We start from the raw sequence: 13,445 nt of genomic DNA on the forward strand, positions 1-13,445 counted from the left end.
GTCCCCAATGTCCCCCCTTGATGTCCCCATCCCTCTCCTCCCACGTCTCCCCGTCCCCCATGTCCATGGCCCCCATCATCCTGTCCCGTGTCCCCAATGTCTGTCTCCCCATGTCCCCAAATCGATGTCCCCATCCTCCCACGCCTTCCTGCGTCCCCCATGTCCCCCCCGGCCCCAATGTCCCCATCCCCGTCCCCCCACATCCTCGTGTCCCCCATGTCCCCCCATGTCCCCAATGTCCCCCCATGTCCCCATCCCTGTCCTCCCACATCCTCCTGTGTCCCCCATGTCCCCAACGTCCCCCCATGTCCCCATCCCTGTCCTCCCACATCCTCCTGTGTCCCCCATGTCCCCGTGTCCCCAATGTCCCCGTCCCCCCACATCCTCCTGTGTCCCCTATGTCCCCCCGTGTCCCCATCCCCATCTTCCCACATCCTCCTGTGTCCCCCATGTCCCCCTGTGTCCCCAATGTCCCCCCCGTCCCCATCCCTGTCCTCCCACATCCTCCTGTGTCCCCCATGTCCCCCCCATGTCCCCAATGTCCCCCATGTCACAGGACCCCCCCCATCTCCCCGTCCCCAATGTCCCCCGTGTCCCCATCCCCGTCCTCCCACATCCTCCTGTGTCCCCCATGTCCCCCGTGTCCCCATCCCCATCCTCCCACATCCTCCTGTGTCCCCCATGTCCCCCTGTGTCCCCAATGTCCCCCCCGTCCCCATCCCTGTCCTCCCACATCCTCCTGTGTCCCCCATGTCCCCCCCATGTCCCCAATGTCCCCCATGTCACAGGACCCCCCCCATCTCCCCGTCCCCAATGTCCCCCGTGTCCCCATCCCCGTCCTCCCACATCCTCCTGTGTCCCCCATGTCCCCCCGTGTCCCCATCCCCATCTTCCCACATCCTCCTGTGTCCCCCATGTCCCCCTGTGTCCCCAATGTCCCCCCGTCCCCATCCCTGTCCTCCCACATCCTCCTGTGTCCCCCATGTCCCCCCCATGTCCCCAATGTCCCCCATGTCACAGGACCCCCCCGTCTCCCCGTCCCCAATGTCCCCCGTGTCCCCATCCCCGTCCTCCACATCCTCCTGCGTCCCCCATGTCCCCCCCATGTCCCCAATGTCCCCCCTGTCCCCATCCCTGTCCTCCCACATCCTCCTGTGTCCCCCATGTCCCCGTGTCCCCAATGTCCCCCGTGTCCCCATCTCCATCCTCCACATCCTCCTGTGTCCCCCATGTCCCCCCATGTCCCCATCCCCATCCTCCCACATCCTCCTGTGTCCCCCATGTCCCCGTGTCCCCAATGTCCCCCCTGTCCCCATCCCTGTCCTCCCACATCCTCCTGTGTCCCCCATGTCCCCCCCATGTCCCCAATGTCCCCCATGTCCCAGGACCCCCCCGTCTCCCCGTCCCCAATGTCCCCCGTGTCCCCATCCCCGTCCTCCACATCCTCCTGTCCCCCCGTGTCCCCAACGTCCCCCGCTGTCCCCCAGAGCCGGACGCCGACGCGGCCCCTCGGGTTCCACATGCGCATTTATAATAATAATAATTAATAATAACGACGATAACGAGGGGGAGTCGCCGCCCGCGCCCACAATGCACTAAAACTGCACCTGCTGCCACCCCGGGGGACACGGGGACACGGGGGGGGACACGCGGGGACCACGCACGAGGTGGCCCCGCGCCCCGTCCCCAGCCCTGATTGTCGCTGCGTGGCCTCGCGCCGGCCCCATGTCACCGTGTCCCCGTCGCCCGAGGGCCACCGTCCCCCCCGGGGCTTCTGCCGTGTCCCCGCATTGTCCCTCTGCGTCACGTCCCCGTGACGTGTCCCCACGTCGTGTCCCCGCATCGTCCCTCTGCGTCACGTCCCCGTGACGTGTCCCCGCGACGTCCCTCTGTGTCACATCCGTGCCGTGTCCCCGCGCCATGTCCCCAGAGCGTCCCTCTGCGCCGCGTCCCCGTGCCATCTCCGTGCCACCGCTCCGCGTCATCCCTCGTGCCACGTCCCCGAGCCATCTCTCCGTGCCGCGTCCCCACGCCGTGTCCCCAGGCCACCTCTCCATGTCGTCCTTCAGCGCCGTGTCCCCGTGTCACATCCTGGTGCCATCTCTGTGCTGTGTCCCCGTGTCACGTCCCGGTGTCATCTCCGTGCCATCCCTCCATGCCACCTCTCTGCCGTGTCCCCACGTCGTCCCTCCTTGTCACGTCCCCACGCTGGGGCTCCGTGTTGTCCCCTGTCCCACGTCCCTGCGCCGTGTCCCCATGCCACATCCCCGTGCCATCTCCGTGCCACGTGCCCATGTCGCATCCCTGTGCCGTGTCACCGTGCCACCTCCATGCCACGTGCCAATGCCACACCTCCGTGCCACGTCCCTGTGCCATCTCGTCGTCCCTCTGCGCCGTCTCTCCGTGCCACGTCCCCCGTGTCCCCACGCGTCGTCCTCCATCCCGTCACATCCGTGTGCCGCATCCCCGTGCCAGCTCCACGCCCACGTCCCCATGTCACATCCCTGCGCCACGTCCCCAAGCCGTGCCCCCGTGTCACATCCCTGTGCCACATCCCTGTGCCGTGTCCCTGTGTCACGTGCCGTGTCCCTGTGCCACGTCCGCACGCCGCATCCCGCTGTGCCGCGTCCGTGTCGCATCCCAGCGTGCCACGTCCCCGTGTCACATCCCAGCGTGCCACGTCCCTGCACTGCGTCCCCAGGTCACGTCCCCGTGTCGCGTCCCAGCGTGCCACGTCCTCGTGTCACATTCTGGTGCCACGTCCCGGTGTCGTCCCTTGCCAGTGCCCCGCTGCTGGGTCCTGTCCCCATCCCTGTCCCCGCTCGGGGACCCTGCACCGGGGTTGGGGACAGGGACAGTGGCAGCCGCAGGGGACGGCCCTGAGCTCAGAGGCCGAGGAGCTGCTGGCTCTGGGGAAACTGAGGCACGGGCCACCCGGGGGGGACACGGAGGGGACACAGGCGTCCCAGCATTAGCAAGGGGGACAGGGACATCGGGAGGGGACACACTGGGATGCGCTCAGATGCACCAGGAGACACTGGGACACACTGGGATGTGTTGGGACGCACTGGGACGCACGAGGACACGAGGTGCCAGCTGCCACCAGGACGTGCTAGGACATACTGGGACACACTGGGGACGTGCCAGGACATACTGGGACACACTGGGGACGCCAGGACGTGCCGTCACGCATCAGGACACGCCAGGACACACCAGGATGTCCTGGGCCGTGCCGTGCCACGCTGGGACACGCCGTGCCCGTGGGCGTCCACGTGGCTGCCGGGGCACGCGGTGGCCGCGGCGGGCGTCACGGCCACGGCGGGCGTCACGGGTGGGCGTCACGGCCACGGCGGGCGTCACGGCCAGCGCGGGCGGGGGCGGGCGGCGGGTGCTACCTGGTGAAGAAGGGCAGGTGGTGCTGGCTGAGGCCACCGCCGGTGCGAGGGGACTCTGTCTTGGCCATGACGTCCTTGAACCAGGAGGCCACGTCCACCTCCAGCGTCTCGTAGCGCTTGATGAAGTTGTGCTCCTGCGGGGAGGGAGGGGGCGAGCGGTGGGGACACGGGGACACGAGGACACGGGGACGGGGGTGTGGGGAGGTGGGCACAGGGATGGGGACGCAAGGGGCAGGGACACGGGGGCGCAGGGAGATGGACACGAGCGTCAGGACGTGGATATGGGCACCGGGACACGGGGACACGTATGGGGACAGGGGCGTGGGGACACAAGGACAGGGACGTGGGGAGGTGGACATGAGCGTCAGGATGTGGATATGGGCACCGGGACACGGGGACACGTATGGGGACAGGGGCGTGGGGACACAAGGACGTGGGGAGATGGACACGAGCGTCAGGATGTGGATATGGGCACCGGACACAGGAACGGGGACACGTATGGGGACAGGGGCGTGGGGACACAAGGACAGGGACATGGGGAGATGGACACGAGCGTCAGGACGTGGATATGGGCACCGGGACACGGGGACACGTATGGGGACAGGGGCGTGGGGACACAAGGACAGGGACATGGGGAGATGGGACATGAGCGTCAGGACGTGGATATGGGCACCGGACACAGGAATGGGGACACGTATGGGGACAGGGGCGTGGGGACACAAGGACAGGGACGTGGGGAGGTGGACACGAGCGTCAGGACGTGGATATGGGCACCGGGACACGAGAATGGGGACAGGGACATGGGGATACGGGGACACAGGCATGGGGACATGGACAGGGACACCAGGACACGGGAACGGGGACACGCATGGACACAGGGACAGAGGGGGCACAGGCAGGGGGACGTAGACACGGGGACAGGGACACAAGGACATGGGCACCAGGACACGGGAGCGGGGACACGCGTGGGCACGGAGCTGGGGACAGGGACACGGACACCGGACACCCGTGTGGAGACACGCATGGGGACGGGGATGGGGACAGGGGCTTGGGGACAGGGACAGGGAGGGCGAGGACCCCCCCGGGGACGGCAGCACGCGCCTGGCCCGGCCGGGGACGCGCGTGCGCCCTGGGACAGAGGCGGGGACCCTCTCTGGGGACAGATGTGACAGGGACAGCCGGAGGGGACGTGGCCGCAGGGACTCACCAGTAACTTGTTGTACTTTGGTCTCTTCCTGTGGTCCTTGGTGAGGCTGGGGGAGAGGGGAGGGGGGGTCAGTGCCGCGGGGACACCCCGGGGACGTGTCCCCAGCCCCGGGGAGGGTGGCTTGTCACCTACCAGTCCCTGACGAAGGCCTGGAAGTCCCCGGAGAAGCCCATGGCGGGGGGCAGCAGCGGGGGATCCTCCTGCAGCACCTTCGTCAGCACCTCGAAATCCGTCTTGCAGTTCTGGTAGGGGAACTGCCCCGTGGCCAGCTCCACCTGCGGGGACACCGCTGTCACCGAGGGGGGGACAGGGACGTGGCCATGCCACAGGGGGACACAGGAATGAGGCTGGGGGACACGGTGGGCTCATGGGACACGGTGGCAGCGATGGAGGTGGGTGTGGTGGGGAGATACGGGGTTGCGGGGACGTGGTGGCATCACGGGGACACGGTGGCATCACGGGGACACGGTAGGGACGCAGCGGGGACAGGGCAGGGACACAACGTGGGCACGGTGGGGACACGTTGGGGAAGTGATGGGACCTGGGGACAGGTTGGGGACACGCTGGGGACAAGATGGGGACCCAGGGATGCGGTGGGGACCCAGGGACGACGTAGGGATGTGGTGGGGACCCGGGGAAGAGTTGGGGACGTTTTGGGGACACAGTGGGGATGCAGGGACGTGCTGGGGACCCGTTGGGGACAGGGAGGGGACCCGGGGAGGGGTTGGGGACAGGTTGGGGCTCACCAGGGAGATGCCGAGGCTCCAGACGTCGGCGCGGATGTCGTAGTCGGGCTTGGTGGGGTCGGGGGGGTCGATGCGCTCGGGCTGGGGGAGAGGGGAGGCTGCGGGGCACCGGGGGGGCCGGGACCCCCAGCACCCACAGCCCTGGGGGACCCCCAGCCCCGGGGGACCCCCAGCACCCACCTCTGGGGTGCAGCACCCATGATCCTGGGGGACCCACAGCTCCAGGGGACCCAGAGCACCCACCTTTGGGGTACAGCACCCACAGTCCTGGAAACCCTGGGTCCCTGGGGGACCCCCAGCACCCACCTCTGGGGTGCAGCACCCATGGTCCTGGGGGACCCACAGCCCCAGGGGACCCCCAGCACCCACCTCTGGGGTGCAGGACCCATGGTTTTGTGGGACTCACAGCCCCAGGGGACCCCCAGCACCCATGGTCTTGGGGGACCCATGGCCTCAGGGGACCCCCAGCACCCGCGGTCCTAGGGGACCCCCAGCACCCACCTCTGGGGTGCAGCACCCACGATCCTGGGGGACCCCCAGCTCCGGGGGACCCAGAGCACCCACCTTTGGGGTACAGCACCCACAGTCCTGGAAACCCTGGGTCCCTGGGGGACCCACAGCACCCACAGCCCCAGGGGACCCCCAGCACCCACCTCTGGGGTGCAGGACCCATGGTTTTGTGGGACTCACAGCCCCAGGGGACCCCCAGCACCCATGGTCTTGGGGGACCCATGGCCTCAGGGGACCCCCAGCACCTGTGGTCCTGGGGGACCCCCAGCACCCACCTCTGGGGTGCAGCACCCATGGTCCTGGGGGACCCACAGCTCCAGGGGCCCCAGAGCACCCACCTTTGGGGTACAGCACCCACAGTCCTGGAAACCCTGGGTCCCTGGGGGACCCACAGCACCCATAGCCCAGGAGGACCCCCAGCACCCACCTCTGGGGTGCAGCACCCATGGTCCTGGGGGACCCGCGGTCCTGGGGGACCCCCAGCACCCACCTCTGGGGTGCAGCACCCATGGTCCTGGGGGACCCACAGCTCCAGGGGACCCAGAGCACCCACCTCTGGGGTGCAGCACCCACAATCCTGGAGACCCACAGCCCCAGGGGACCCCCAGCACCCACCTCCAGGACATGCAGCCCCACCGCCGCTCCCACCCCAGGACAATCCACCAGCACCCCCCCTCCCCCACCTCCCCACAGCAGCACGACCCCAGGAGGACCCCCCCCACCCTCCGCAGCACCCATGGGTGCTTACGGCCATGTAGGCGGCGCAGCCGGCGCTGCGGGTCTTGGCCTTGGAGTCGACGAGGCGGCCGCTGATGCCGAAGTCGCAGAGTTTGACCTGACCCCGTTCGTCCAACAAGATGTTGGAGGGTTTGACGTCGCGGTGGATCACCCCGTGCTTCTCCTTCAGGTAGAAGAGGGCCTTCACGATCTGCGGGGAGGGGTGTCAGCGGCGGTGGCCCCCCTGCCAGGACCCTCACGGTGTCCCCAAGCGTCCCCCCCCCCGGGTCCCCTCCCCGCTCACCGCCACCGTCATCTTCCCCAGGATGCGCTCGGGGATGGGACCTTGGATGCGTTTCTTGAGCTTCTCGGCGCAGGTGCCCATCAGCTCCATGGCGATGAAGACGTCGGTCTGAGGAGGAAGAGGAGGAGGTTGATGGCGGGGACGGATCCTGGGGACATCGGGGAGGGATCCTGGGGACATCGGGGGCACCTCCCGCCGTGGTTGGGGCGATGGGGACAACACGGAGGGAGCGGGAGGGACGGCAATGGCTGGATCCAGGCGTGGGGAGCACCGTGGCCGGATCCAGACCCCGGGGCGGGATCCTGTGGCCATATCCAGACCCTGGGGAGATCCCACGGCCGGATCCGGACCCTTGGGGGGGGGCCGTGGCCAGATCCAGGTGTGGGGAGCCCCGTGGATGTATCCGGACCCCAAGGGGGATCCCGTGGCTGGATCCAGATCCTGCAGGGGATCCTGTGGCCATATCCAGACCCTGGGGAGATCCCACGGCCCGATCCGGACCCTTGGGGGGGGGCCCGTGGCTGTATCCGGACCCCGGGGGGGTCCTGTGGCCAGATCGAGACCCTGGGGAGATCCCACGGCCGGATCCAGACCTGGGGGGGACCACAGCTGTATCCAGACCTTGGGACGGGATCCCATGGCCATATCCAGACCCCGCGGGGGGGATCCTGTGGCTGGATCCAGAGCCCAGGGGGGATCCCACGGCTGGATCCAGACCCTGGGCGGGGATCCCGTGGCCAGATCCAGACCCCGGAGGCCCCCCCATGGCCATATCCAGAGCCCAGGGGGGGATCCCGTGGCCGTATCCGGACCCCGGAGGGGGATCCCGTGGCTGGATCCAGACCCGGGGAGGGGGATCCCGTGGCCGGATCCGGACCCCGGGGGAGCTCACGTTGGTGATGAAGGTGCCGAAGCACTGGACGATGTAGGGGCAGTCGTGGCTCTTGAGCACCACGTCCAGGTCCATCAGGATCCGCTTGTTCTCCTCCCGGTTCCCCGAGCGCCGCATTTGCTGGGGGGGGGGGGGGCAGAAAAACAAAAATAAGGGTGGGGGGGTGCCAGGGCCCGATCCTGGCCTCGCCACAGGGTGGGGGGCACCCCGGTAGCGGGGGGTAGCGGGGGGGGGGGGGCCCACCTTGACGGCGATGACGTGGCCCGTCTTGCGGAAGCGCATCTTCCAGACCTGCCCGCAGGTGCCGCTGCCGATCTCCCCCAGGTTCTCCAGGTCGTTGATCTCCGCCTGGTAGCGCTGGGGGGGGACACGGGGGGGGTCAGGGTCCCCCGTGTCCCCCTCGTGTCCCCCCCGTGTCCCCCTCGTGTCCCCCCCGTGTCCCCCCCGGCTCACCTGCCCCCCCACGGTGAGGTACCCCGTCTGCTTCATGATCTCCTGCAGCTTCTGGTCGATCTCGATGCTGGGGAGAAGAAATGGGGGGGGGCTGGCCAATCAGCATGGGGCAAAAGGGGACCCTGGCCAATCAGCATGGGGCAAGGGGGAGGCCTGGCCAATCAGCATGGGGCAAAAGGGGACCCTGGCCAATCAGCATGGGGCAAAAGGGGAGGCCTGGCCAATCAGCGTAGGGCAAGGGGGGAGCCTGGCCAATCAGCATGGGGCAAAAGAGGAGGCCTGGCCAATCAGCATAGGGCAAGGGGGGACTCTGGCCAATCAGCATGGGGCAAAGGGGAGGCCTGGCCAATCAGCATGGGGCAAAAGGGGAGGCCTGGCCAATCAGCATGGGGCAAGGGGGAACCCTGGCCAATCAGCATGGGGCAAGGGGGAGGCCTGGCCAATCAGCATGGGGCAAGGGGGAGGCCTGGCCAATCAGCATGGGGCAAGGGGGGGAGAGGGACCTGGCCAATCAGCACACAGGGGTGGAGATGCCTGGCCAATCAGCACGAGGACCCTCTGGCCAATCAGCATAGGGCAGGGGTGTCTGGCCAATCAGCACATGGGGAGCGGGGCACCTGGCCAATCAGCACATGGGGGAGGGAGATGCCTGGCCAATCAGTATGGGGCAGGGCTCCTGGCCAATCAGCACATGCAGGACACACCCACACAACTGGCCAATCAGCTCATGGGGGGAGAGGGGGGGTGTGTCTGGCCAGTCAATATGGGGGTACCTGACCAATCAGCATGTTCGGGGGGAAGCCTGGCCAATCAGCACACAGGGGGAATGAGGGGTGTGCCCACGTGGCCAATCAGCAGAGGGAAGGGTCTCCGGGCCAATCAGCACTGAGGGGGACATGTCTACTCGGCCAATCAACATCCATGTGCTTCTGGTCACCCGGCCAATCAGCGCAAGGAGATCTCCTCTCTGCCTGGCCAATCAGCATGCGCGGAATGGCAGCTATCCGGCCAATCAGTACACAGGGAATCCTCTCTGCCCGGCCAATCAGCACACATTGCTTCCTTTACATCCAGCCAATCAGTGCACTGGAACCTCCTACCTGGCCAATCAGCACCCACAACGTCTTAAACCTCTGGCCAATCAGCAGACACGGTCTCCTGCACACCTGGCCAATCAGCACATGCGGTTTCCTAGGCACCTGGCCAATCAGCACAAGCAAGTCTCCTGCCTGCCTGGCCAATCAGCAACCAGGGGTTCCTGCGCATCTGGCCAATGAGCACACAACTCTCTTGCCTGACCAGCCAATCAGCACACGTATCTCTCCAACTTGCCTGGCCAATCAGCACACGTATCTCTCCAACCTGCCTGGCCAATCAGCACACGTGATCCTTTGGACGTCTGGCCAATCAGCACCCACGGCTTCCGCACACCTGGCCAATCAACACCAGTAAATCTCCTGCCTGGCCAGCCAATGAGCAGTCGTGCTACCCTGAACGGCTGACCAATCAGCACCTGGGGGCTCTTCTATACCTGGCCAATCAGCATATAACAAATTTCCTGCCTGGCCAATCAGAACACGATTCCCCCAGACCTCTTGGCCAATCAGCACAAGCGATCCCCTGGACCTCTGGCCAATAAGCCAACAAGTGATCCCCCAGACCTCTGGCCAATCAGCACACACGATCCCCCTGGACCTCTGGCCAATAAGCGATCCCCCAGACCTCTGGCCAATCAGCACACACGATTCCCCCTGGTCTTCTGGCCAATCAGCACACGCGATCCCCCGGACCTCTGGCCAATCACTGCACCTGATCACCCTGAACCTTTGGGCAATCAGCGCACGTGATTCTACCGCACCTCTGGCCAATCAGCACACGTGATCCCCGTGAACCTCTGGCCAATCAGTGCATGTGATTCCACAAGACCTCTGGCCAATCAGCATACACGATTCCCCCCGGTCTTCTGGCCAATCAGCACACGCGATCCCCCAGACCTCTGGCCAATCAGTGCACGTGATTCCACCAGACCTCTGGCCAATCAGCACACGCGATCCCCTGGACCTCTGGCCAATCAGTGCACCTGATTACCCTGAACCTTTGGCCAATCAGCGCACGTGATTCTACCGCACCTCTGGCCAATCAGCACATGCGATCCCCTGGACCTCTGGCCAATCAGCACACGTGATCCACCTGTACCTCTGGCCAATCAGCGCACGTGATTCCCCCCGGTCTTGTGGCCAATCAGCGCACGCGATCCCCCGGACCTCTGGCCAATCAGCACACGTGATCCCCCTGAACCTCTGGCCAATCAGCACACGTGATCCCCCGGACCTCTGGCCAATCACTGCACCTGATCACCCTGAACCTTTGGCCAATCAGCGCACGTGATTCTACTGCACCTCTGGCCAATCAGCACACGTGATCCCCCTGAACCTCTGGCCAATCAGCGCACGCGATCCCCCTGAACCTCTGGCCAATCAGTGCACGTGATTCCACCAGACCTCGGGCCAATCAGCGCACGCGATCCCCCCGGACGTCCGCCCAATCAGCACACGCGATCCCCCCAGACGTCCGCCCAACCAGCACACACGCTCCGCCCCCTGCCCCCCCCCCCCCCCCCATTCAGCCAATCGCGGCGCACCAGCCCCCCAGCCCAGGGGAGAGCTGACCAATCGGGACCGGGGCGGCTGCCCGCCCGGCCAATGGGGCGGGACGGGGGCGGGTCTCACCTCTCGACGCTGCGGGGCACCAGGAAGGGCGGCTGGGGCAGCCCCAGCATGTGGCGGGGGCGGGAGGGGGGCGGCGGGGGCTGGGGGCCCTCGGGGGGCACGGCCCGGCCCCCGCCGTCGCTCACCAGCGGCAGCTGCAGAGCTGGGGGGGACAGAGAGACCCCGTCAGCCCCCCGAAATATGGGGGGGGGGCAGAGAGACCCCGTCAGCCCCCCGAAATATGGGGGGGGGCAGAGAGACCCCGTCAGCCCCCCGAAATATGGGGGGGGGGCAGAGAGACCCTGTCAGCCCCCCAAAATATGGGGGGGGGCAGAGAGACCCCGTCAGCCCCCCGAAACGCGGGGGGGGGCAGAGAGACCCCGTCAGCCCCCCGAAATATGGGGGGGGGGCAGAGAGACCCCATCAGCCCCCCAAAACGCGGGGGGGGGCAGAGAGACCCCGTCAGCCCCCCAAAACACGGGGGGGGGGCAGAGAGACCCTGTCAGCCCCCCGAAACACGGGGGGGGGGCAGAGAGACCCCGTCAGCCCCCCGAAATAGGGGGGGGGGGCAGAGAGACCCCGTCAGCCCCCCGAAATATGGGGGGGGGGCAGAGAGACCCCGTCAGCCCCCCGAAACACGGGGGGGGGGGGGACAGAGAGACCCCGTCAGCCCCCCCAAAATATGGGGGGGGGGCAGAGAGACCCCCGTCAGCCCCCCGAAACACGGGGGTGGGGGACGGGGGACAGAGAGACCCCGTCAGCCCCATTTTGCCCATTTCTGCCCCGTTTTGCCCACTCCTGCCCCATTTTCCCCATTCCTGCCCATTTTTTTGTTCCTGCCCCATTTTGGTTCAGAACCATTTTCCCCATTCCCGCCCCGTTTTCCCCATTCCCGCCCCGTTTTCCCCATTCCCGCCCCGTTTTCCCCATTCCCGCCCCATTTTGGCTCGGCCCCATTTTCCTCATTCCCACCCCGTTTTCCCCATTCCCGCCCCATTTTCCCCATTCCCACCCCGTTTCAGCTCAGCCCCATTTTGCCCATTCCCAACCCGTTTTCCCCATTCCCACCCCATTTTCCCCATTCCCGCCCCATTTTCCCCATTCCCGCCCCATTTCAGCTCAGCCCCATTTTCCCCATTCCCGCCCCATTTTCCCCATTCCCGCCCCATTTTGGCTCGGCCCCATTTTCCTCATTCCCACCCCGTTTTCCCCATTCCCACCCCATTTTCCCCATTCCCACCCCGTTTCAGCTCAGCCCCCATTTTGCCCATTCCCAACCCGTTTTCCCCCCATTCCCACCCCATTTTCCCCATTCCCCGCCCCATTTTCCCCATTCCCGCCCCATTTCAGCTCAGCCCCATTTTCCCCATTCCTGCCCCCGTTTTCCCCATTCCCGCCCCATTTTTGGCTCGGCCCCATTTTGCCCATTCCCAACCCATTTTGCCCATTCCCAACCCATTCTGGCCATTCCCAACCCATTCTGGCCATTCCCATTTTCCCCATTCCCGCCCCATTTTCCCCATTTCAGCTCAGCACATTTTGCCCATTCCCGCCCCCATTTTCCCCATTCCTGCCCCATTTTCCCCATTCCCGCCCCATTTTCCCCATTCCCGCCCGTTCCCCCCCCAATCCAGCCCCATCCCCCCCCCAATCCAGCCCCATTCCCCCCCCCCGCCCCCCCGTTTCATGCCGTTCGCCCGCGGCCGCATGCGCCGCGGGGGCCGGGCCATGCACCCCGCGGGGGCCGGGCCGGGGGCCACGCTCCATGCGACAGGCAGGACAGCCACGCGGGGGAAGGGGGGGGACACACGGGGACATTCGGGGGGGGGGGGGGGGACATGGGGACATTCGGGGGGGGGGGGGGGGGGATGGGACAGGGCGAGCGGGGAGAAGCTGACGGGGGAAAAGCTGCTCCGCTGAGTGGGGAAACTGAGGCACGGGCGGGTTTAGGATGTGGCGGGGGGGGGAGGGGGGGCGACCTGCTGTGGGGGAGGGGGGGGGGGGAGGGGACATGGGGGGTGTCCCCGAGGAGGGGGACAGGTGTGGGCGTCAGCGAGGGGGGGAGCGTTAGAAGTGGGGGGGAGGGGGATGCGGGAGAAACCCAAGCGGCCGGCGGCGATGCGGTACCTGCTCGCTGGGACGGAGCGGGAGCGGGGCTTAGGGTGATGACGATAACTGGATTTTGGGGGGGGGGTGGGGTGGGGGGGGTGGGGGGGTGGGGCGAGGGGGGGGAGAAAATAAAAAAAAAACCGGGGGGGGGGGGGGGAATAATAAAAAAAGAAAGAAAAACAACCATAAATCACAACAGGAACAAACGCGAGGCGCCGCGGCGGGGGAGGGGGGTGAACTTAAACCGGGGGGTGGGGGGTGGGGGCGAAGGGGGAGGGGGTGGGGGCTGGGGGGGCTGCCGGCCCCCCCCGGCCCGGAAAATGCCATTTTTTGGTGTTTTTGTTTTGTTTTGTTTTGTTTAAATCCCCTGAAATCGTAGGGAAAACGCTGGAAAATCTTCGCCT

At 66.5% G+C, this 13,445-nt stretch overlaps 1 protein-coding gene across 1 annotated transcript; it reads right to left on the reverse strand.

The window, feature by feature from the left end:
• Window positions 1-1,509: 1,509 nt before the first annotated feature.
• Window positions 1,510-11,095, reverse strand: MAP2K7 (mitogen-activated protein kinase kinase 7; the record flags this gene model as incomplete). The annotated part of the gene is made up of 10 exons (XM_082339270.1): window positions 1,510-3,529; window positions 4,603-4,648; window positions 4,735-4,877; window positions 5,349-5,429; window positions 6,607-6,786; window positions 6,880-6,987; window positions 7,772-7,891; window positions 8,015-8,128; window positions 8,225-8,291; window positions 10,954-11,095. Coding segments are annotated over 10 exons (1,139 nt in total), but the record flags the coding sequence as incomplete, so codon positions are not given.
• Window positions 11,096-13,445: the final 2,350 nt, after the last annotated feature.

The sequence above is a fragment of the Platalea leucorodia genome, assembly GCF_965183815.1.
Source record: "Platalea leucorodia genome assembly, contig: HAP1_HAP1_SCAFFOLD_642, whole genome shotgun sequence".
NCBI classification, from domain to species: Eukaryota; Metazoa; Chordata; class Aves; order Pelecaniformes; family Threskiornithidae; genus Platalea; species Platalea leucorodia.